The sequence below is a fragment of the Nomascus leucogenys genome, chromosome 11 (genome assembly GCF_006542625.1).
Source record: "Nomascus leucogenys isolate Asia chromosome 11, Asia_NLE_v1, whole genome shotgun sequence".
Lineage (NCBI taxonomy): Eukaryota > Metazoa > Chordata > Mammalia > Primates > Hylobatidae > Nomascus > Nomascus leucogenys.
The window spans coordinates 23,007,231-23,030,115 of NC_044391.1; the positions used below are offsets into that span (position 1 = coordinate 23,007,231).

Sequence of the window (22,885 nt, forward strand, 5' to 3'; positions counted from 1 at the left end):
CAATATTGATTTAACTATAAAAATTGATCTATATTTTATTAATATACCCATCACAAAAACTTGTTCATCATTAACATGGTTCAATTAATACAGTCTCAAAGGGTGCAGTAAAGTATCAAATTTTATAAAACTCAGAAAAGGAGGCCAGGTGCAGTGGCTTATGCTGGTAATCCCAGCACTTTGGGAGGCCAAGGCGGGCAGATCACTTTGAGCTCAGGAGTTTGAGACCAGCCTGGCCAACATGGTGAAACCCCGTCTCTACTAAAAATACAAAAATTAGCCACGTGTGGTGGCATGCACCTGTAGTACCAATTACTCGGGAGGCTGAGGCACAAGAATTGCTTGAACCTGGGAGGTGGAGGCTATAGTGAGCCGAGATCACACCACTGCACTCCAGCCTGGGCGACAGAGCAAGACTCTGTCTCAAAAAAAGAAAAAAAGAAAAAAAGAAAAGGAATATGCTACTATAATTCCTGTATGCATGTATTCATTTATACCCAGTTTCACCCCATTGAGAATTTTAGATGACTTACAACAAAATTTAAAAAGTAGGATGTGGGAAAACATAAGTGAGAGTAAGGGATCAAGATTCATGTAAAATCAAATGCAAATGCATCTGCCTAGAGATCCTGGAGTTGCTATATTCGAATCACAAATTTGGCTTCAAACTTCCTGGTGAGTTACAAAGTTTAAATTTACAAAGAACAGGAAACACACAAGTTCATGATTAGTTGGAACTATATGATAGCGGTACCCAAGGGGGAAAAATTAACTGTTCAAAGTAAAATCTTCCCAATATTTTTTTAATTGAATAGATAATAATGTAAATGTTATGGACTTTAAAAGTACAAAAGTGTTATATGGTAAACTGTAATTCTCCTCATTGCTGTCCACAGCCTCCTACTTTCTCTCCCCTGAAGCAACCATTCTCCCAGTTTCCCATAGCAATTCAGAGATCATTTATACCAATTAGAGTATATTCTAAGTACTAATTTTTCAGAGTGGTATCAGTGAGCACTTCCAGGAATGTAGTCTCAAAAAGTTCTGGCTAGAAGAAAAAATAGGTCTCCATCAAATATGGAGAGTTTTAGAAATTTTATCAAAAACTTTAAAAAGCCAAAGACTTAAAATTTCTAAGAAATTTTAATGACTAAATGATAAACAGAAAAGTTAAAGACTAGATGATATGTGTATTTATTAGATTGACAGCATTATGTATAACATTCCTGTCTTTCTAATGAAGAAGGGATTTATGTAGAGTGTTACCATACTCATACCTCGTAAAGCTTTACAGTCAACTCTCTCCACATGGGCATCCAGTTTGTCAAATGCTTCTTTACAGATTGCTTTGGCTAAAGTTGATTTTCCACTTCCCTAGAAAATAATTGCTTTATAGGAATTCCCAATATATTCAGTCACAGAAATAGTTTCTGTCATTGTGGCAACCACCAAGATTCAGCCTCAATTTTATACAACCTCTTCCAAAAAAACAAAAGAAGAGGAGAGAATACTTCCCAATTCATTTTATGAGGCTGGATTTACACGGATAGCAAAACCAGACAAAGACAATACAAAAACAGAAAACTGCAAACTAATCACTTTCAAACTTAAATGGACAAAAGCTCAACAGAACATTAGCAGATAAAACTCAGCAATGTAGAAAGAATGATACACCACAACTATGTGGTATTTATCACAGGTATGCAAGGCTGGTTCAACATTTGTAAGTTACTCAACCCTATCAACACCTTATAGCCTAAAAAAGAAAAACCATATAATTGTATCAACTGACACAGAAAAAGGGCATGGAGAACATCAGTCTTATTCGTCATCACTCCCCCAACACCTAAAAGCAGACACACAGAAATATTAGTGAAAAAATGAATGCTTTCCATATGTCGTATAAACCCTATATAATAGATGGTCAAAACCCACCCTATATAATAGATGGTCAAAACCCAAAGAAGGATAAATGGAAAGTTATTAAATGTTACAGAAAAATAAACACACCTTAACCACCTACCTTTCCTCCTGTGAGTAAAAGAGCTCCATTCCTAAGTCCTGCAACAAGAGACATCAGCTGCCGAGACAAAGGGCGTCCCAGGAGGCTATGAGTGATGTGCTCCAAGGAGGATACGCCTAAGGAATTCACTCCTCTGTAAAAGATATAGTTACATGATAAAAGACTGAAGCAGGATAAAATTTAGCTACAAAAAAATGCTGAATTTTGCCTTCCCAGTGTAGTTAGTTAATTTAATTTAATTTTTTATCTTTTTTTTTTTTTTTTGAGAAAGGGGCTTGCTGTGTCATCCAGGCTGGAGTGCAGTGGCGTGAACCCAGCTCCCTGCAGCCTCAAACTCCCTGGCAAAGGTGATCCTCCTGCCTCAGCCTCCCGAGTAGCTGGGACTTCAGGAGTGTAACACCACACCCAGCTGATTGGTTTTTTTGTGTGTGCATTTGTTGTAGAGACGGGGTTTTGCCATGTTGCCCAGGCTAGTCTCCAACTCCTGGGCTCAAGTGATCCATCTGCCTCCGCCTCACAAAGTGCTGGGATTATAGACATAAGCCACCATGCTCAGACTAGTTAATAAATTTTAAAAGACTAAAATCTTAGAAATTGTCCTCTACTTGAGAGAAAAGTATACTGATTAATGTCGAATCCGAATCCAAGCTTTTTTTTTTTTGAGATGGAGTCTTGCTCTGTCACCCAGGCTGGAGTGCAGTGGCACGATCTCGGCTCACTGCAAGCTCTGCCTCCCGGGCTCACGCCATTCTCCTGCCTCAGCCTCCTGAATAGCTGGGATTACAGGTGCCCACCACCACACCTGGCTAATTTCTGTATTTTTAGTAGAGATAAGGTTTCACTATGTTGGTCAGGCTGGTCTCAAACTCCTGACCTCAAGTGATCCACCCGCCTTGGCCTCCCAAAGTGCTGGGATTACAGGTGTGAGCCGCCGCGCCCAGCCTCCAAGCTTTATTTTTTTTTGAGATGGAGTCTTGCTCTGTCGCCCAGGCTGGAGTGCAGTGGCACGATCTCGGCTCACTGCAAGCTCTGCCTCCCGGGCTCACGCCATTCTCCTGCCTCAGCCTCCCGCGTAGCTGGGACTACAGGTGCCCGCCACCACGCCCGGCTAATTTTTTGTATTTTTAGTAAAGATGGGGTTTCACCGTGTTAGCCAGGATGGTCTCGATCTCCTGACCTTGTGATCCGCCCACCTCGGCCTCCCAAAGTGCTGGGATTACAGGCTTGAGCCACCACGCCTGGCCTCCTCCAAGCTTTTAAAATTAGTTTTATTACTTTTAAAATAGGCAGTTACTAAAAGTTTTACCCTAATAGAACTCCTTAAGGAATCTTAACACACACAAAAAAAATCTCTAACCCCCAAATGATTTAGTTTAGTAATCAACATAATCATAAATGGGTACTTTTGAAGTACTGAGGATAACTAAAAACTTATTTCCTCTTAAACATTACCTATGAAATCCAGTATCAATCTGTAGATTACATTTTACAAACATGAACTTTAAACTACTTCTTGACTGTGATGCCTGCCACTTTATATGATCACATGAGAGTCTGAAGAGATTTTAGTTTATGCTGGGTGCAGTGGTTCACGTCTGTAATCCCAGCACTTTGGGAGGCTGAGGCAGGCAGATCACTTGAGACCAGCCTGGCAAACATGGTGAAACTCCATCTCTACTAAAAATACAAAAAATTAGGCAGGTGTTGTGGCACATGCTTGTAATCCCAGCTACTTAGGAGGCTGATGCGGAAGGATTGCTTGAACCCGGGAGGCGGAGGTTGCAATGAGCTGAGATTGCAACACTGCACTCCAGCCTGGGTGACAAAGTGAGAGTCCATCTCAAAAAAAAAAAAAAAAGATTTTATCTTATATTAATAAACACTGTGCTATAAACATTTTGACTTTATGGTTTAATCCTTTTACTAAAACATTTACAGATTGTACCACTCTAGGAAATCAAATCACTACTACTATATCTACCAAAGCTTCTGTGAGGACTTCTAAGAGGTAATGTTTATAAGAGATTCTCGTATTATATAAGAAATATGGAAATTAAGAGTTTAAAAAATATTTTTTATATTTTATCTAGCCCTACTTAATCAAGAGGAATTTTTTAAATATTTGTTTTAAAAGTTGAGAAAAACACAAATAATCCAAATTATTACAGTAATACAAGACAGTGAAGGAATAACTTAATTTGAAATATTTTTAAACATTCAACTAATGTTTTTGGCTTTAACTTTTAAAATTTATTTATTTGTTCTAAGAATTATTGTTTTATTCAAGCATATATGATCCAGGTGACATCTAGTTGCTTTCTTCTCATCGATCAATTCTCAAAGTAAAATTTCTAATAAGCTTCAGACTTCTTGTTATCAAAGAAGACAAGGTTATCCCCTACCACCAGGGATGGATAAAAACATAAAAATAAAGAAAGAAAAAAAAGACGACAAGGCAAATTATAAGCTAGGCGTGAAGATAGAGACAATCCTTGAAAAAATATCTACTAATGCATTAGTGAGATCACTTATTGACATTAACATCTACTTTAATATTTACATTGAAAACTCTGCCAGATATAATGTTAAAACATGTCTCTAAACATGCTAGTTTGACCATAACTTCTTACCCCAAAGAGCTCAGCTTTAAAAAAGGAAGAATAAAGTCAATTTCCTCACTGTTTTCTTCTTTTACCATAGGATCTAGAAGGACCTACAGTTGCAAGGAAAAATCAGTTTTACATTTCAAAGTATGTCTTTTGCACGTTTTTCTCGGGTCCCAGAAAACTAAATTGCTGATTCTGTTATACCAGAGAGAATAGATAAATTATGCATGCAAGATCATTATTTAAACACCCTTGACAATAACAATGTACCCATGCAGGGAACATAAATATTTATGGTCAATAAGCAGAAAAAATGTTATTGCCTTAATACATTTTACAGATATATTTTTATTTATAATTTTGATTTGTGTCACAATTATCCTTTTCACAATTCTTACATTTGTATCTTCTCCAAATGGTATTCCTTCAATAATATTTCAAAAATAAAGAAACAATGTCTAGTTCCAAAACACTGAAATTCTAAATGACTAGAATATCTTCAATTTTATAATGACAAGAATGAACGTCCTAATCAAAAAATAATATTGTAAAAAGACCACTCTTGGCTGGGCATGGTGGCTCACACTTATAATCCCAGCACTTTGGGAGGCTGAGGAGGGCAGATCACTTGGGGTCAGGAGTTCAAGACCAGCCTGGCCAACATGGTGAAACCTCGTCTCTACTAAAAATACAAAAAATAGCAGGGCGTGGTGGCATGCACCTGTAATTCTAGCTACTAGGGAAGCTGAGGCAGGAGAATCACTTGAATCCGGGAGGTGGAGGTTGCAGTGAGCCGGGATTGTGCCACTGCACTCCAGCCCGGGTGACAGAGTGAGACTCCGTCTAAAAAAAAAAGTCCACTCTTAAAATACTTCTAGAAGAGCTGGGCGCAGTGGCTCACACTTGTAATCCCACCACTTTGGATGGGCAAGGCAGAACAATTGCTTGAACCCAGGAGTTCAAGACAATTCTGGGCAACATGGTGAAACCCTATCTCTACAAAACATACAAAAATTAGCCAGGCATTATGGCATTCGCTTGTGGTCCCAGCTACTCGGGAGGCTGAGGTGGGAGAATCACCTGAGCCCGGGAGGTCGAGGCTGCAGTGAGCCATGATCATGCCACTGCACTCCAGCCTGGGCAACAAAGCAAGACACTGTCTTAAAACAAACAAACAAACAAACAAAAAAAACCTTATGGAAGCAAAGAAAAGTGATCTGATAATATTTCTGAAGAGTTGCGAATTTAAGAACTGTCAAAATAAGATGGATTGTGCGGTAAAATTGCATGTAAAAATAGGACTTTAAAAAATCAAACCCTTAAAAATACGTTGTCATTTGTTTCAATCCTAGAAGAATTTTAAATCATGATCCATTTACCAGTTAACACGATCAACTCTATTCTTGGAACTTAATTGTGCTAAGGCATTCATTTTTAAATTTAAGATAAGTCAATAATTTGTACAGATAATTTAAAGAGATTACAGAATAAAATATTTTAAATCAAGTTATTCCTTACTCTTACCAGGTTTTTAATACACTTCACAATGCAAGGTGTTACAAGGAAATTCATACTTTATTATCAATCACATGTAACAAATAGTATTTTATTAAATATTCAATAATATGCTTTTACTTGTATTGTAATCTTCTGCAGCAAATTGGGACTCAACAGAAAAATATTTTTATCTTTTTCTTTTTCCCAAGAATGAACTATACTCAGAGAAAATTTCTTCAGCCCTATTAAAAAGAAAGTAATAAATGCAGAGTTAGTATTGAAACAGAGATGAAATAATTTAAGATTTTAAATGTCAAATTTGTTTAAGTTAAAGGCCTTTTTTTTTTTCCCAACAGGGTCTCGCTCTGTTGCCCAGGCTGGAGTGCAGTGGCAGGAACACAGACCTCCTGGGCTCAAGTGATCCTTCTGCCTCAGCCTCCCAAGTAGCTGGGACTACAGGCATACACCACCACGTCTGGCTAATTTTTGTATTTTTTTGTATAGATAGGGTTGCGCCATGTTGGCAGGCTGCTCTCAAACTCCTGGCCTTAAGTGATCTGCCTGCCTCGGCCTCCCAAAGTGCTGGGATTACAGGCATGAGCCACTGCACCCGGCCAAAGATATTTTTCAATCCATAAAATCTACTGTTTAATTATCATAATTATATTTCACTATTCACATACTGTTCACATGTATGACAGGTTGCAAGAACAATTAAAAATGTACAACTATATAAATAGAAAAAAAAGTCAAAATAACAAGTGTACTCACCATCTTTAGTTTCCAGCTTAATAAATTCTTCCTCTGATATTACCAAAGGAAGCATGGTGGTAGTAGACTGCTGTAGCCATGAATAAAATACAGTTTTTATGTCTTCTTCACTTATGTCTTTAGGCTGCCAGAAAAAGGAATAGTAATGAATTATCCTTATATCTGAACTTTAACACCCTTATTTTAACATCTTATCTTCCTAATAAAGTGTAAGCCTTACCAAACAAATCCAATGAAGGATGTTCATATTCTCTAGGCACAGGTTTGGGATTTGACATTACAGATAGCACAATGAGTGCAGTGTAGCCTGAAGAAACATCTGTTAGGTGGAAAAGTTTTAAATGCTCCTTATCTCTATGCCCAGTGATACACCTACCATAATTTGGCTCACTCACTAACCATTCCAACACCATTCTCCCTTTCCTCCCTCACGATAAAGACAGGAAAACAAATTCCTTTTTCTTTGAGACAGAATCTCGCTGTATCGCCCAGGCTGGAGTGCAGTGGCGCAGTCTCCACTCACTGCAACCTCTGCCTCCCAGGTTCAAGCAATTCTCTTGCCTCAGGCTCCCAAGTAGCTGGGATTACAGACATTGCCAGCTAATTTTTGTATTTTTAGTAGACATGGGGTTTCACCATGTTGGCCAGGCTGGTCTCAAACTCCTGGACTCCTGGCCTCAGGTGATCCGCCTGCCTTGGCCTTCCAAAGTGCTGGGATTACTGGCATGAGCCGCCACATCTGCCCTAATAATCTATTAAAAAAATTTTTTTTTTTGAGATATTGCCTAGGCTGGAGTGCAGTGGCACAATCATAGCTCACTGCAGTGTTGAACTCCTGGGCTCAAGAGATCCTCCCACCTCAGTCAGCCTCCTGAGTAGCTAGGACTACAGGCATGTGCCACCACATGTGTCTAATTTTTATTTTTACTTTTTTTGAGATAGAGTCTCGCTCTGTCACCCAGGCTGGAGTGCAGTGGTGAGATCTAGGCTCACTGCAACTTCCACCTCCTCAGTTCAAGTGGTTCTCCTGCCTCAGCCTCCTGAGTAGCTGAGATTACAAGATTAGCACCACGCCCGGCTAATTTTTGTATTTTCAGTAGAGATGGGGTTTCACCATGTTGGCCAGGCTGGTCTCAAACTCCTGACCTCAAGTGATCCACCCATCTCAGCCTCCCAAAGCGCTGGGATAATAGGCGTGAGCTACCACGCCTGGCTTAATTTTTTTTTTACATTTTTTTGTAGAGATGGGGTCTTGCTATGTTGCCCAGGCTGTTCTCAAACTCTTGGCCTCAAGCAATCCTCCCACCTCAGCTTCTCAAAGTGCTAGAATTACAGGTGTGAGCCACTGGACCCCACCTACAAAGATCTTTAAGTTCAGTATCTCATTTCCTGACTCTACCAGTATCCAAAGAATTTACTGAGTAAAAAGTAAAACAGTCTAGCACTCTTTTAGGCTACAATATTAATACTGAAACAACATGGGACAATTTTTTTAAATTACAACCACGTTTCAAAATTATCAATCTCTTAAAAGCCAAAAATACTCATATTTGCATTGGCAAATATATGTATTTGTGTTATCATTTATTAAAGATTTCTCAGCTTCTCAAAAAGTTAAACATAATTCCTAGGTATATCCCAAAGGAGCTGAAAAGAGGAACTCAAACAGATACTTGTACACCAATGTTCACTGTAGCATTATTCACAGCAGCGAAAAATGTGGAAACAACCCAAGTGTCCATCAACAGATGAATGGATAAACAAATGTGGTATATACAGTCAATGGAATAGTATTCAGCCATGAAAAGGAATAACATTCTGATACATACAACACAGATGAGCCTTGAAAACATTATGTTAAATGAAATAAGTCAGATATATAAGACAAATGCATACTTCCACTTATATATGAAATATCTAGAATAAGCATAGAGACACAATATACATTAGAGATTACCAGGGACTGGGGAAAGGAGTGGATGGGGAATTATTGTTTAATGGGTACCAAGTTTCTCTTTGGGGTGATGGAAAAGTTCTGGATATAGATAGTGGTGATGGTTGTACAATATTATGAATGTAATTAATGCCTCTGAATTATACACTTAAAAATGGCTAACATGGCATATTTTATGTTATATATAGTTTAACACAATAAAAAAAGACGTATCAAAAAGGAATACAACATTCTTATTACTTAGTTAAAGCAACTAGAAATCTTACAAAACGTGTAAAAGAATTTTGATGTAACATATATATTTGAACTCACTAAATTCTCTCTAGGTTGTAACTTTAGAGATCTTGGAATTTTAGGGGTAACTTCCACTGGAGTTATCCTGACTACGGCATGCATTTCTATATTTAGTCTCTTCCTCAGGTCATCTGGAATCTGAAATTTAAAAATAAACAAAAATATAAATATATTCAAAGCTTGGTTAAGAAATATTTCATAGCATCAATATTGATATATTGGCTTCTATGAATTTAGGTGAAATAACAGAAGCTATCATAATAACTCATAGTTGTCTCAGTCCATGCAGGCTGCTGTATCAAAATATCCTAAACTGCGTGGCTAACAAATGACAGAAACTTATTTCTTACAGTTCTCTTTTATAAGAGCACGAATCCCATTCATGAAGTCTTCACCTTCATGACCTAATCACTTCCCAAAGACCACACTTCCTAATACCATCACCTTGGGAGTTGGGATTTCAACATATGAATTTGAGGAGGGCACAAACATTCAAATACCAACGGTGTAAACAGATGGATGTCCAGATATTGTTACGCCATGAACATTTCAATCTTCTCCCTACATTTCTTTCTTTTTCTTTACATAATCTTCAGAATTAGATCTTTAAATGAATGTATTTGACTGTACTCACCAAACCCATCTTTTAAACTATGGTACATTTACATTCACATTCAAATTAAATGTTATTTCTAATCTTTGAGCAGCCTTTCTTTGTGAAAGTTAACAACCAACGAAGAAGCTGGAATGGACGAAACTAATCACAATCTGCCTGATTGTCTGATTAAATGATTAGATCCAGACAGAAACTTAATCTAAAAAGCAGAGTAAAATTTCTCCCACCCCCTAACAAAAATATTCTAAACTTAGATTGTGGTGATGGTTGTACAACTAGTATAAATATGCTAAAAATGACTGAATTGTACACTTTAAATTTTATCTCAGCTGGGCGCGGTGGCTCATGCCTGTAATCCCAGCACTTTGGGAGGCTGAGGTGGGCGGATCATGAGGTCAGGAGTTTGAGACCAGCGTGGCCAATATGGTGAAACCTCATCTCTACTAAAACTACAAAAATTAGCCAGACGTCGTGGTGGGAGCCTGTATCCCAGCTACTCGGGAGGCTGAGGCAGGAGAATCGCTTGAACCTGGGAGGCGGAGCTTGCAGTGAGTGGAGATCGCCACCACACTCCAGCCGGGGTGACAAAGCAAGACTCTGTCTTAAGAAAAAAAAAAAAAAAAGAAAAAAAAAAAAAAAATATATATATATATATATCTCAATAATGATGTTAAAAATTTTTCTCAACTTCCCAAATATAAGCAAGCACTGGAAGACATAAAGATGACTTTACTCTCTATTAACTTCTAAAGAGCAGGTGCAGACATATTAATGGTAGACAAAAGCATAAATAAAAACTCTAAGGTACATATTCTGACTTAAAGAGAATTTAACAATCAAGTTTCCTGTTTTTTTTTTTTTTACATCACCATGCTTCACAGGGTAATAAAGGTTCAAGTTAACATGCATTTGTTAGTTGTATCACCAAGTGATCAATTTTGATCTCTCAAGCCAAGTCCATTTTAGTATCTGATTTCACCTACTGTGACTTCTTATTGTCCATGGCTCTTCAACCTTCAGTGGAGTGGGAAGGGCAGAGTCCTTACTGCTATCTTAATCACAGGACTTTACCATCAGCACTTCTCCCTGTTCTCACCATATAATTTCAAGGAAATAAAAGGATATTCCCATCTAATGACAGAACCAGCTAAATCATAAGCTCAGTGTTAGACATTTTGAATTTGAGGATGCAGTGGGATCTCCCGAACGCACAGTTTAAAGCTAACAGAAAATAATGATCTGAGGCCAGGCACAGTGGCTCACGCCACTTTGGGAGACTGAGGCAGGCTGATCACTTGAGACCAGGAGTTCAAGACCAGCCTGGCCAACATGGTGAAACCTCGTCCCTACTAAAAATACAAAAATTAGCCAGGAGTGGTGGCACACACTTGTAGTCCCAGCTACTCCGGAGGCTGAGGCAGGAGAATCACTTGAACCTGGGAGGTGGAGGTTGCAGTGAGTGGAGGTGGTGCCACTGCACTCCAGCCTGGGCAACAAAGCAAGCCTCTGACTCAAAAAAAGAAAAGAATGGTCTGGAGCTTTAGAAAATGATGTAGGACAGCCAGGAGCAGTGGCTCATGCCTGTAATCCCAGCACTTTGGGAGGCCGAGGCAGGCAGATCACCTGAGGTCAGGAGTTGCAGACCAGCCTGGCTAACATGGTGAAACCCTGTTTCTACTAAAAATAGAAAAAATTAGCCAGGCATGGTGGTGCATGCCTGAAGTCCCAGCTACTCGGGAGGCTGAGGCAGGAGAACCGCTTGAACCTGGGAGGCAGAGGTTGCAGTCAGCCAGATCATGCCATTGCAATCCAGCTTGGGCAAGAAGAGTGAAACTCCCATCTCGGGGAAAAAAAAAAGAAAAGAAAATGATGTAGGCCAAAGAGATTAATGCTTTGTCAGTTATTTGTATAAAGGTCACAGGTGAAACTGTCGGAGAAAAAAAAATCTACAAAAGGAGACAACCTTCTCTCTATGTTATTCCCTTTCCTAACAAGTTCCTCTCTTTATCACTATAAAGTCTTACTTTACGGTGGTTCAAACTTAGGTTCCAATAAATGAACTAGTGACTTATGTCATATAAAGGCAGCATTAATATTTGTGGCCAGGATGAGGGGCTGGAACACTAGTTGCCCTGTCTACTTCTTCTCTGTTATACAAAAACTAAAGAGCAGACACCAGCAGGGTAAGCAGCTCCTGGATGCATTCCAATCCAGGTGCCACCACATGCAGCAGGAAGGTTACCTCATGCCATGGATCTCTCCCTACACTGGCCCTTTTCCCTAATATTAACAAGTTGCTTTCGGTAGCTGGGGAACAAATCTGCAAGCATTAAAAATGGGGGGCTTTGTAGGGCACTCCATGCTGATGAACCCCCAAGTCAATCTGCCTGGGATTGAATCCTAGTTGTAACACTAACTATGCAATCTCAGGCAAGTAATTTTGACCTCTCTGGGCCTGAACCTATCTAAGCTTGTACCTATTCAAGCTTACTTGGCCAGAAAATACACAATCTTTATCCAAACAAGGACTTTACTGCAAAGCGTAAATGTGTCCCCCAAGTGCCTTTAGGCACTGTGTTTCTTTTTAATTGATTTTCAATTTATATATGAAATACTATCCTAATTTATAATTTGGGGATGTTTAAGCCACATAAAATTTCTCCCAAGTTATAAAATTTACACTAACCCAGACTTTCCCAAGATGGAGAACTTCTACATTTTTGGTGTATTTGATGGTATTGTTCAATTCTTCAAGTCCATTCCAGACTACTTGTAGCACACAGGCCTTCTCATCTTCTTCACTATGATCTGACCTAATTTTTTTTTGATCTAGTGGCTCTGACATCTGCTTCTCTTTTTCAGGTAATAATACATTTTGTTTTGTTTTACTTTGCTGTTGCTTTGGAGAAAGTAGCTTAACTAGCTTTCCATATGTCACAGTAAAGCTGGGCTCTACATCAAAATATTCCTGGTCCCATGGAAATACATGAATGGCACAGTGTTTATGAAAAACAGAGGTTGCTGACGTGTTATACATACTAGGAGGTTGAGATTTGCATACTCTGAAAATATTGTCTAGAGGAACAACCTTTGACTGCATATTTTTGAATGCACTGATTTCAGTTAAACCCCAGGATGTCTCTTGTTTCTTCTCAGATCGAAAGGAAAAAATGCTTCCTATCATAGTCCATAAACTTGCTACTGATGATGAGTCAACTGGAATCTCTGACTCGTTTTCATTAGATTCAGTGATTCCCACAGTATTTGACTGAAGTTGCTTGGTTTGAAGTTCTTTCATCATTCCTTTCTGGTCTCTTCCATAACTATGAAGTTTTTTATATTCAGCATCAGCTTTTGAAAATGTATTCTCTCTGGCTCGGCGTGTCTTTGGCTGAATAAGGAGTTTGGTGTCAGTTTCCAGCCTTCCATAAGAGGCAGTTGGTATTAGTGCAACTGTGTAGAAAATAAAGCTCATTAGTGCACATTCATTTCTACTTTGGACTCAATGCTATAGTGTAGAATATGACAGCAAATATTACAACAGCACCTACCAATTTGGATAAATATGTACGTTTGTTGATCAACCCAAACAGGAAAAATGGCTTTTGGAAAAACTATTCGAATTTGATCTAGAAGATGCTGTTCAAGGGAAACAGCATGCAGCTCCTAGAACCAACAGACGAAAAGATCAATTCACTTTACAATTTGCCCACTCCATGTCTCGTTAAAAAAAATCTCAATTCATTTTTTTAAAAAACAAATTTTAATGTGCATATTTAATATATACAACATGATGTTATGAGCTACATATAGATAGTAAAATTGTTACTATAGTGAAGTAAATTAACATATACATCATCTCACAGTTACCTACTTTTTTGTTTTTGTGGTAAGAGTAGTTAAAATCTACTCATTTAACATGAATCCCCAATACAATTTTATTACCTATAGTTGTCAGGTTGAACATTAGATCTCTATCAATTTATTCTTTTTTTATTTGAGACAAGGTCTCACTCTGTTGTCCAGACTGGAGTATAATGGCAAGATCTTGACTCACTGCAGCCTTGACTTTACGGGCTCAAGCGATCCTCCTGCCTCAGCCTCCCAAGTGGCTGGGACTAAAGGCATGCACTACCATGCCCGGCTAATTTTTGTATTTTTAGTAGAGACGGGGTTTCACCATGTTGCTCAGCCTGGTCTTGAACTCCTGGACTCAAGCAATCCACCTGCCTTGGCCTCCCAAAGTGCTGGGATTATAGGCATGAGCTACTGTGCCTGGCCCCAATTCATTCTTATAATTCAAAACCAACTCAGAATATATAATAAAGCTTAGAGAAGAGAAATCTAAAAACATTGATATTGTGAAGTAATTTAACCTTAAATGAGATAGTTCTTATTTGGTTTTCTTTACCAGTATCTCCCAATCATCTGCTGAGAGGGGTTCCACCTCAACTTGTTGACAAGATACCACATGGGAACATGGTTTGAGAAATACCTAGAAAAAATTAAAAATTTAAAACTAGTTTAAAAAAACTTTTCTGTGTCATATATTAGAAAATAAGAAGTTATCTTCTTACCATTTTAGGTAAGTAGATGTGTGTGTGTGTTTTGGATGGGGGTGTATATGTAGTTTATGTAATCTTTCTCTTCTGTTTTGAGAGATGGGGCCCGGCTCTGTCACCCATTCTGGAGTGCAGTGGTACAATCATAGCTCACTGCAGCCTGGAAACCCTGGGCTCAAGCAATCCTCCTGCCTCAGCCTCCTGAGTAGCTGGGAAAACAGGTACAAGCCACTGTGCCTGGCTATATGTGTAGTCTTTCATGTGACAAATATTTCTTAAGTACTTATTCTTAGCCAAGACTTGATACACTCAGCATTTTAGGAAAAACTGCTTGATAACTAATTACAGAATGAAGAAAAATACATCTCAGCACGACACGTTTTTCAAAAATGAAAGTAATCATTAAAATGTAAAAATGTAAGTAAAAAACATAAGAAGAAATGACTATATCATCAAGTTATGGCTTGATCTAATATATAAATATTCTCATTATTTCTAGAAGTTTGGCAACAGACATGCTGCTTCAAGAAAAGTGAAAAATACACTGAAATAGACACTGGAGACAAATATTGAGAAGTATAATCCTTCACAGCTGAAAGTTAAGTAAAACAAATAATACCCTCATTATAGTTTAAATATATGAAACACTAGTATGTCTATAAGCTGGAGTCACCATCTTACTTTCTTTCCCCTTCTATAGGCATTTTCAAGGATTAAAGGAGTAAAATCCAAAACCTCTGCATGTTAAATACTCTGGGTAACCAACCCTTCCTCTCTGCTTTTGTGGACTGAAGCAGAATTTCCCTGAGCGCCTCACCTCCAGACTCCTCAGTAGATTTCTCTTCAATATCTCCCTTACTGAAAAGGATGATTCTGAGCAAGCACAAAGCAGCTCCTGCCCACCAAGAAGCTAGAGACTCAGTTTCTTAGCGGCATTGCTGCAATAAGGGATCTAAAAAAATCAGGTAAAGTCACTTCAAAGCAAATGCGAGTTAAAAACAAGTAGGATTCTTCAGAGTACTAATTAAGACTTGAAAATCAGGAAGTTGATGTTGCCCACAGGAAGTGCCGGGTACTCAGAGGGCAGAACTGTAACCTGCTAAGCAATCCTGGGTAAAATATTCCATCTCCTTGTATCGTAGAAAAAAGCACCAAAGTTAATGATTTCTAAGGTCCGTCTGGTGCTAAAATTTTAAGATTCTAGCAACAATTTAGAGTATGCAAGGGACTAGTGTTAGATTTATAGATTTCTCATGAGTAGCCTATTCTCATCAAAAAACATGCATAAACAAAATTAGACTGTGCTCAAAACAAGTTAAAAAGACATGGCACTCTCGTGTATTGTCATGGGAAACTAGTAATAGAGAGCAATGTAGCCCCACCTATATAAGTTTTAAACGTATAGCGCCCTTGGCTATTCTGTTTTTAAATGTTTCAGTCCACATATATATCTGATTCTGAGAAAGCACAAAGCAACTCCTGCCTCCTAAGAAGCTAAGGACTCCTGGGCTAGCCAGTCCATTTTCTGTTCCTATCAGTGATTCTTCAGGAGACAGTGTCTTAGTGGCAGGGCTGCAACAGAGGATCATAAAGACACACAGAGAGAGAGACAGAAAGAGAGAGACATGTTAAATGCACATTGTTTGTAATACATGGAAAGGTATCTGAAATATTTTGTGGGGTAATAATTGCAGAAAATATGAATGATCTCATTCTTCCAATCCTAAAGGTCTACTGAGATCCCCCAAAACAGTTGACATTCATTCTGAGGATGGGACTGGGGAAAGGTAAAAACTCATTTTTTACTTTCAATGGTAAAATAGTTATAATGAATACGTATTATTACTACATCTTCTTCTTTTAAGAGATAGGGTCTTGCTGTTGCCTGGGCTGGAGTGCATAATCATAGGTCACTCAAATTCCTGGGCTCAAGCATTCCTCCTACCTCAGTCTGCTGAGTAGCTGGGACTACAAGCATGCACTACCATGCCCAGCTAATTTTTTAAATTTTTTTGTAGAGACAGGGTCTTGCTATGTTGCCTAGCCAAGCCAATCTTGAACTCGTGGCCTCAAGTGGTCCTCCCACCTTGGCCTCCCAAAGCACTGGGATTATAGGCATAAGCCATTGAGCCCAGCCTCATATTATTCCTACAGTTTAGAAAATGTTTAAAGGAATAACTTGATAAACATAAGAAAACAAAAAATAGACATGGGTATTCAAGCTTTCAGGTTTATAATCTAAGCATATTAAACTCATAAGGGAAGACAAAAATGGAAAAATAATAACCTGTGTTGTAGAATTTTTTATTTTTTATGTTTTTCAAGACATTGTTTCGCTCTTGTCACCCAGCTGAAGTGCAGCAGTGCAATCTCAGCTCACTGCAACCTCCACCTCCCAGGTTCAAGCAATTCTCTTGCCTCAGCCTCCCGAGTAGCTGGGATTACAGGCACCTGCCACCATGCCCAGCTAATTTCTGAATTTTTAGTAGAGATGGGGGGTTTCACCACGTTGGCCAGGCTGGTCTCCAACTCCTGACCTCAAATTAGCCGCCCACCTCGGCCTCCCAAAGTGCTGGGATTATAGGTATGAGCCACCGCACCCAGCTGAATTTTTTATTTTTTAATCAAGTGAGACCATAGAAGGTTATAAAATGTCAGAAATAAAGTTTAATAATAGTAAGTAGAACCTAGTAATTCAGAAGGAAAAATAATTTCATGAAACCAAAATTAGGGAATGTGGGAAATGAGTTAAATAGTAGAATAAGAAGCAAGTAGGGAGTATGGTAAACTACAAGATAATGACCTAAAAACAGAGTATAGTCAGCTTCAATATCCTAGACTAGTTACGTAATAGCATACAAATTAGGTGTAATCTCACCTCCTTTAACAAAAAATCTAAACTTTTAATTTTATTTCTATTGCTGTATTATGTGACATTAGAAGAAAGTTATTGCCATCACATGTGCTTACCTGTCCCCCATTTGAGAGTCCAAGTTTTTGACCAACTTGTCTGTTAATTTCAGCCACATTTTCACCTTGATCACTAAAATGCCTGCCTTCCACCCAGCTCAAGAATGCAGGCTGGTGACTCCAGACCACTTCTATAGCTTGATTCTATTCATATAAGAAATGAGAGGAAAAAAGGTTTTCATATACATTTTTCTGGATTCACATGAAAATAAACTATTATTACAATTCACATGTCCAAAAAGAGTTCTATAGATAGTTTTCTGTTATCTACATTTGTTGTAGCATTTAAAAATCTATAATCATTTCCAACACCCAATGCTGGTGATGCTAACGAAACCAATACCCTTATATTCTTATGGCAGCATTATAAATTTAATCAACCCTTTCAGAATTCAAAATGGCAGCAGTCAGTCAATAAACTTACATAGCAGTTGAGCCACATATAACTATTTGAGCATTTATTCCCAATTAATGATTCAAAGAAAAAAGAAACTACAGCAAAAGCTATCTGTGCAGTATTTTCTATAATAGTGAACACTTCAGACTGTCTTAAATGTCTATCAATAGGGAAATTATTAAATAAGATATAAATTTACTATTTTAACATATACGTTAATAAGTAGAAACATATATCATCTTTAAAAATGTAGCAATATAATTTTAGAATTATGAAACACCAACCAGATGGAGTATGCAATCCATATTTATTTACTTATTTATTGGAAGAATAATAAATGCATGTGGCAAAAGCACAAAACGTACAAAAGGGTAAAATGTGAAGCCATGTCCCTGTTCTCAGAGGTAATTACTGCTGTTTCTTCTGTACCCTTTCAGGAACGTTATGTTATGCAGCCTCTTAATAATTGTAAGGGCTCATATAACTACGGGAATATAGGTTTTAAAAAAGCAAAATATAACATTTATTCTCATTAAAAGAGCAATTACATTAAAACACGTAAGTTTGTGGCCAAGGACCAAAAAAGGGTTTTCTATGATTAAACAATTACAAACTCATTATACAGACCGTGGAAAACGTATAAACTTGGAAGGAAACAAATGAACTACTGATATTCTCTCCACAAACAAGACAACCATGTGAACAATTTGGTCTATTTCTTGTTAATCCTTTTCTCTATGTGCAAGTTTTTCATACAGTTGTGTTCATATAGGCACAATTTAATATCCTTTTCCACTACTTATATTGCATCATAAGCATTTTCAAACTTTTTTTTTTTTTTTGAGACAGGATTTTGCTCTGTTGCCCAGGCTGGAGTGCAGTGGCACAATCATAGGTCACTGTAACTTGAAACTCCTGGACTCTAGCAATCCTCTCACCTCAGTCTCCTGAGTAGCTAGGAATACAGGCATACACCACCACACCTAGCCATTTTTTTTTTCTATAGAGATGGGATCTCACTATGTTGCTTAGGCTGGTCGTAAGCTCCTGGCCTCAAGTGATCCTCCCATCTGCCTCCCAAACTGTCAGGATTACAGGCGTGAGCCACCATGCCCAGCAACATACATCATTTTTAAAATAAAAAGAATTTTATTAACATGTATCAATAATAAATTTTAAAAATCAGCCAGGTGTGGTGGCATACACCTGTGGTCCCATCTACTCGGGAAGCCGAGGTGGGAGGATCACTTGTGTCAGGGAGGTTGAGGCTACAGCGAGCCATGATAGTGCCATTACACTCCAGCCTGGGCAACAGAGTGAGAACCCGTCACACACACAAAAAGACTTATTATATCAGGAAGCTTTGGTGATACTCATTTATTTATATCAAAATAAATTCATTAAGTTAAAAATATTAGGCCAGGCGCAGTGGCTCACATGTGTAATCTTTATACTTTGGGAGACTGAGACAGGAGGATTGTTTGACCCCAGAAGTTCAAAGCCAGCCTGGGCAACATGGCAAGACCTACATCTCTACAGAACATTTTTCATAATTTAAAATATTAAGTATCAAATTCATTCATTTACATGGAATTTTTTTTCCTGAGACAGGATCTCACTGTGTTGCCCAGGCTCGAGTACAGTGGTGCAATCTCAGCTCACTGCAACCTCCGCCTCCCAGATTCAAGCAATTCTCCTGCCTCAGCCTCCCAGGTAGCTGGGATTACAGGCCCCGACCAAATGCCCAGCTAATTTTTGTATTTTTAGTAGAGATGGGGTTTTACCATGTTGGCTAGGCTGGTCTCGAACTCCTGACCTCAGGTGATCTGCCTGCCTCAGCCTCCCAAAGTGCTGGGATCACAGGCGTGAGCCACCGTGGCCAGCTTATGTTTCTTTAAATGAGACAAATTTCAGACAATGTTGGAGCCACTTCTAGGACAATATAACGTACTGGAAATTAACCATGTTATTACAATTTTATATTTAAGAAAGCCATCATCGTGTATCACTTAGTTGTGTAATTTTTCTCACAATTTTCACAGAACAGTCCAACTGTTCTGGCTGACAAATTCTTTCAACTGAGTGTATTTTGCCTAGATTTGGAATCAAAAGTCTTAAGTTACTATATCAGCTGTAACCGTGTGAGCTATTACAAGAATGAAGGTGATTAAGCCCCAGATGTTTTCTGTGGGTTTTCATCAGAGTCAGCAATACATAATCCAGATCAATTCTACTTCACATGAAGAAACTTAAGAGATGGAAATATGAAAGATGCCCTGAAATATCAAAAAAGGAAACTCTACCAGCTCACTGAAAAAAGGAAAAATGAACCTTATTGAGGAGGAAAAGTACTTCTAATTATTTATTTGGTCAAAAAGTAGTAACCAGCTCCATAAAGCCATAATATGTGCTCAGTTATATTTAGCAAACTCTGCAGACCAATGTTCTAAGTTAACTTTTATGTCAAAATACTTCACTTGAACCACAGAGCCCTGGCTATTCAGGTAAAGAGAAGAGACAGCTAGAAAGGAGCCTCTTTTCCAGGAGTCAAATCAAATCAATCAATTAATTGACCTTCTTTAACCCAAACTGAGGTATCAGTATTACCAGGAAATCTGCAGGTAAAACCATCCATCAGAATGCCTTAGGAATGTCCAGGTCCAAAGCCTGGGGTATCTCTTGCTAACACAAGGGAAATGAAAATTGTGTGGCCACATCCGAATGGTGATTTAGGTTCGTTTGCATTCACTGTGTATATGAATCCTCTCCCCCTGTTGCAATCACATCAAGTTCTGAGTACAGAGAAGGTAACTTAGTTGAAGCAGTGGTTCTCAACCAGAGGTGATTTTGTCCTTCAGTAGACATCTGACAATGTCTGAAGACCTTTGTGGTTGTCACAGATAGGGGGAGGCAGTACAGGCATCTACTGGATAGAGGCCAAGGGTGCTGTTAAACATCTTAAAATGTACAGGACAGCCCCCCAAACAAAAAATTACCCAGCTCAAAATGTCAACAGTGCCAAGGTTGAGAAATCCTGACTTAAAGCATCTACTGGGTAGTCAGTCCTGAAATAATGACTTGAGTAAACAAGAGAATACAATACTTGAAACACAGTACAGAGTATATCAAATGTGATGTGTCACATAACACAACAGAGAAGTATTGAAAGGGAGAGAAATGTGGGCAAGAAAGAATTGGAAAGCTATGTGGAGGAGGTAGGATTATTCCTTTTTAAAGACATGGAATTTGCATGGAAGGAAGAAAAATGACTGAGGGAAGAATGGCATGAGTAAGAGAACAGAAGTGGGAAGGAGATTGGTTATAGAAGAAACAGTGAGAAGGGTAGGTTGGGTGATGCAGAGTGAGCTATAGACAAGAGGGCAAATTAGCTGCATGGCAATGGTACTGGCCTAGGAATGCCAGTTTCCTTACATGTAAAAGTAAAGAAATGACCTAGATGCTTAAGGTCTCTATCGTCATTAACATTCTATGAATCTAGGACAGTAGGTCTCAACTCTTTTGTGCATCCAAGTAGCCTGAATAAATTTTTTAAAATTAGAGATGCCAAAAGCCTATTCCCTAAGATTTTGATTTAATAGGTCTGAGGGTTGATCAGAACATCTGTATTCTTAAAAGCTTCAAGGTAAGTCTGACATAGGCCAGAAAACCATTGTTCCAACCCTTCTTCCCAGCATGATCTGTATTATGCACTCAATGCTTCACCCCAAATAAAGTAATTCAAGTATTAACTCCCAACTTGTGAACCTTTCTGCTTTCATAATTATCTATGGCCTCTAACCCAAGAATTCTGGGAATCTGTCCTAGACAACCAGAAATAAAAATGATGTTTTCTAAACAAAGATGTGTTATTTTCAACGTTTGATTAAAATACAGTTTATCACTTCCAATGCCTAAAAATTAAGTACAATCTAAATGGTCAATCATAGTAAACAATTAAATAAATTATGGCAAATTTGTGCTAGAATACTAATTAACAACTTAAAATGACAACCTTTTAACAGAATAAAACACTATTAATAACATTAAATAAAAACACCAGGACACAAAACTGTACATGTGTATATAGGACCTCATTTCTGTTAAAAATAAAGATTAGAAATAAAACTGAAAGATTTGATCCAAACTGTCAACATTAGTCACCTCTAAGTTCTGGGATTATGGGTAACTTATTTTCTTGTTAACAATTTTCCAAGCTTTCCAAATTTTCTATAAAACAAATTCTATAAATTTATATAATTCATCAAGGAATAAATGTATAGATTTATGGAATCTATAAAGTAATAAACTTATTACACTGATAATTAGAAAGCAAAGTTGACCTATTCTGCTAATATGGGCTGAACAGAAACCGCAATTTGTTCCAGGGCTACAGACATTTACATTTCAAAAAGATATGCATGAATTAATTCTTATAAGTACTTCTCGAAGGCTCAAAATTTAAAACAAAGATCAAGACCACTAAATTCTTAAACAGTGATGAATGTAAGGTAACAACTACATCTTAGGATCAAATTAGAGTTACTGTAAGAAAGCATTCCTACTATTACGTGCAGATTTGAAAACATGTTGAAAAATCCCATCGAAGCTGACAGAGCACTGAACCAACTTCTACCTGGAACTTGGTGACAGTGACTGATTTGTCTCTAGCCATAAAGCCCATCAAAAACCAAAAGATTGTCTACTTAGTGGTAAAAATAATAACGACGATGATAGGAGGATTCTGCTGAACTCATGTTTTCAATGGACCAAAAATATCTTCCCCTAGGTATGGGGAAGTAACTCAAGTGGAAAGAAGGGATGCTTGAAATTATTGCAAACTCTTTATTCATTGCATAGATTAGCCACTGGTGGGTACCATGCATCCAGGATTTATGAGGATTTCAAATACGCCGTCCTTTTGCCCCCAAAAGTACACGCAAACTCGTGAGACCATGTGCCTCTATTTTTAATTATGAAAATATGGACGCTGTATCTCCACCAGTGGTTAGAACTGTGAAACATCCTAACCATAACGTCCAGAAGGGCGACTGATCGCAGAGCTTCAAGTGATCTTAACTACGTTATGTGTTCCTGACACACTACGGCTGTGTTCCGAGGGTCAGCGACGCAGGGCAGAACCATCATTGTATTAACCTTTCCCGCTCATGGGACGCGGTGCTCAGTCCCCGGGAACC

The 22,885-nt window shown here is 38.2% G+C and overlaps 1 protein-coding gene across 7 annotated transcripts in view; it reads right to left on the bottom strand.

Annotated features, from left to right (window-relative positions):
- PEX1 (peroxisomal biogenesis factor 1) overlaps positions 1-22,885 on the bottom strand; it is a 42,349-nt gene that overhangs the window by 18,825 nt on the left and 639 nt on the right. For 4 of the 7 annotated variants that reach the window (XR_004032241.1, XM_003252445.3, XM_030822079.1 and 1 more), the window contains exons 2-11: positions 17,294-17,437; positions 14,173-14,256; positions 13,313-13,427; positions 12,448-13,214; positions 9,164-9,283; positions 6,898-7,021; positions 6,265-6,368; positions 4,654-4,736; positions 2,024-2,156; positions 1,278-1,374 (exon numbers count right to left, since the gene is read on the bottom strand). Coding sequence is in view for 6 of the 7 variants with exons in the window: in XM_003252445.3 (XP_003252493.2) it covers positions 1,278-1,374; positions 2,024-2,156; positions 4,654-4,736; positions 6,265-6,368; positions 6,898-7,021; positions 9,164-9,283; positions 12,448-13,214; positions 13,313-13,427; positions 14,173-14,256; positions 17,294-17,437 (1,771 nt within the window). In the remaining variant the exon portion in view is untranslated. Of the gene's footprint in view, positions 1-1,277; positions 1,375-2,023; positions 2,157-4,653; positions 4,737-6,264; positions 6,369-6,897; positions 7,022-9,163; positions 9,284-12,447; positions 13,215-13,312; positions 13,428-14,137; positions 14,257-14,338; positions 14,490-15,140; positions 15,158-17,293; positions 17,438-22,885 lie in introns of those variants that run through there. The other 3 variants (XM_030822082.1, XM_030822083.1, XM_030822080.1) reach the window with 3 other exon arrangements.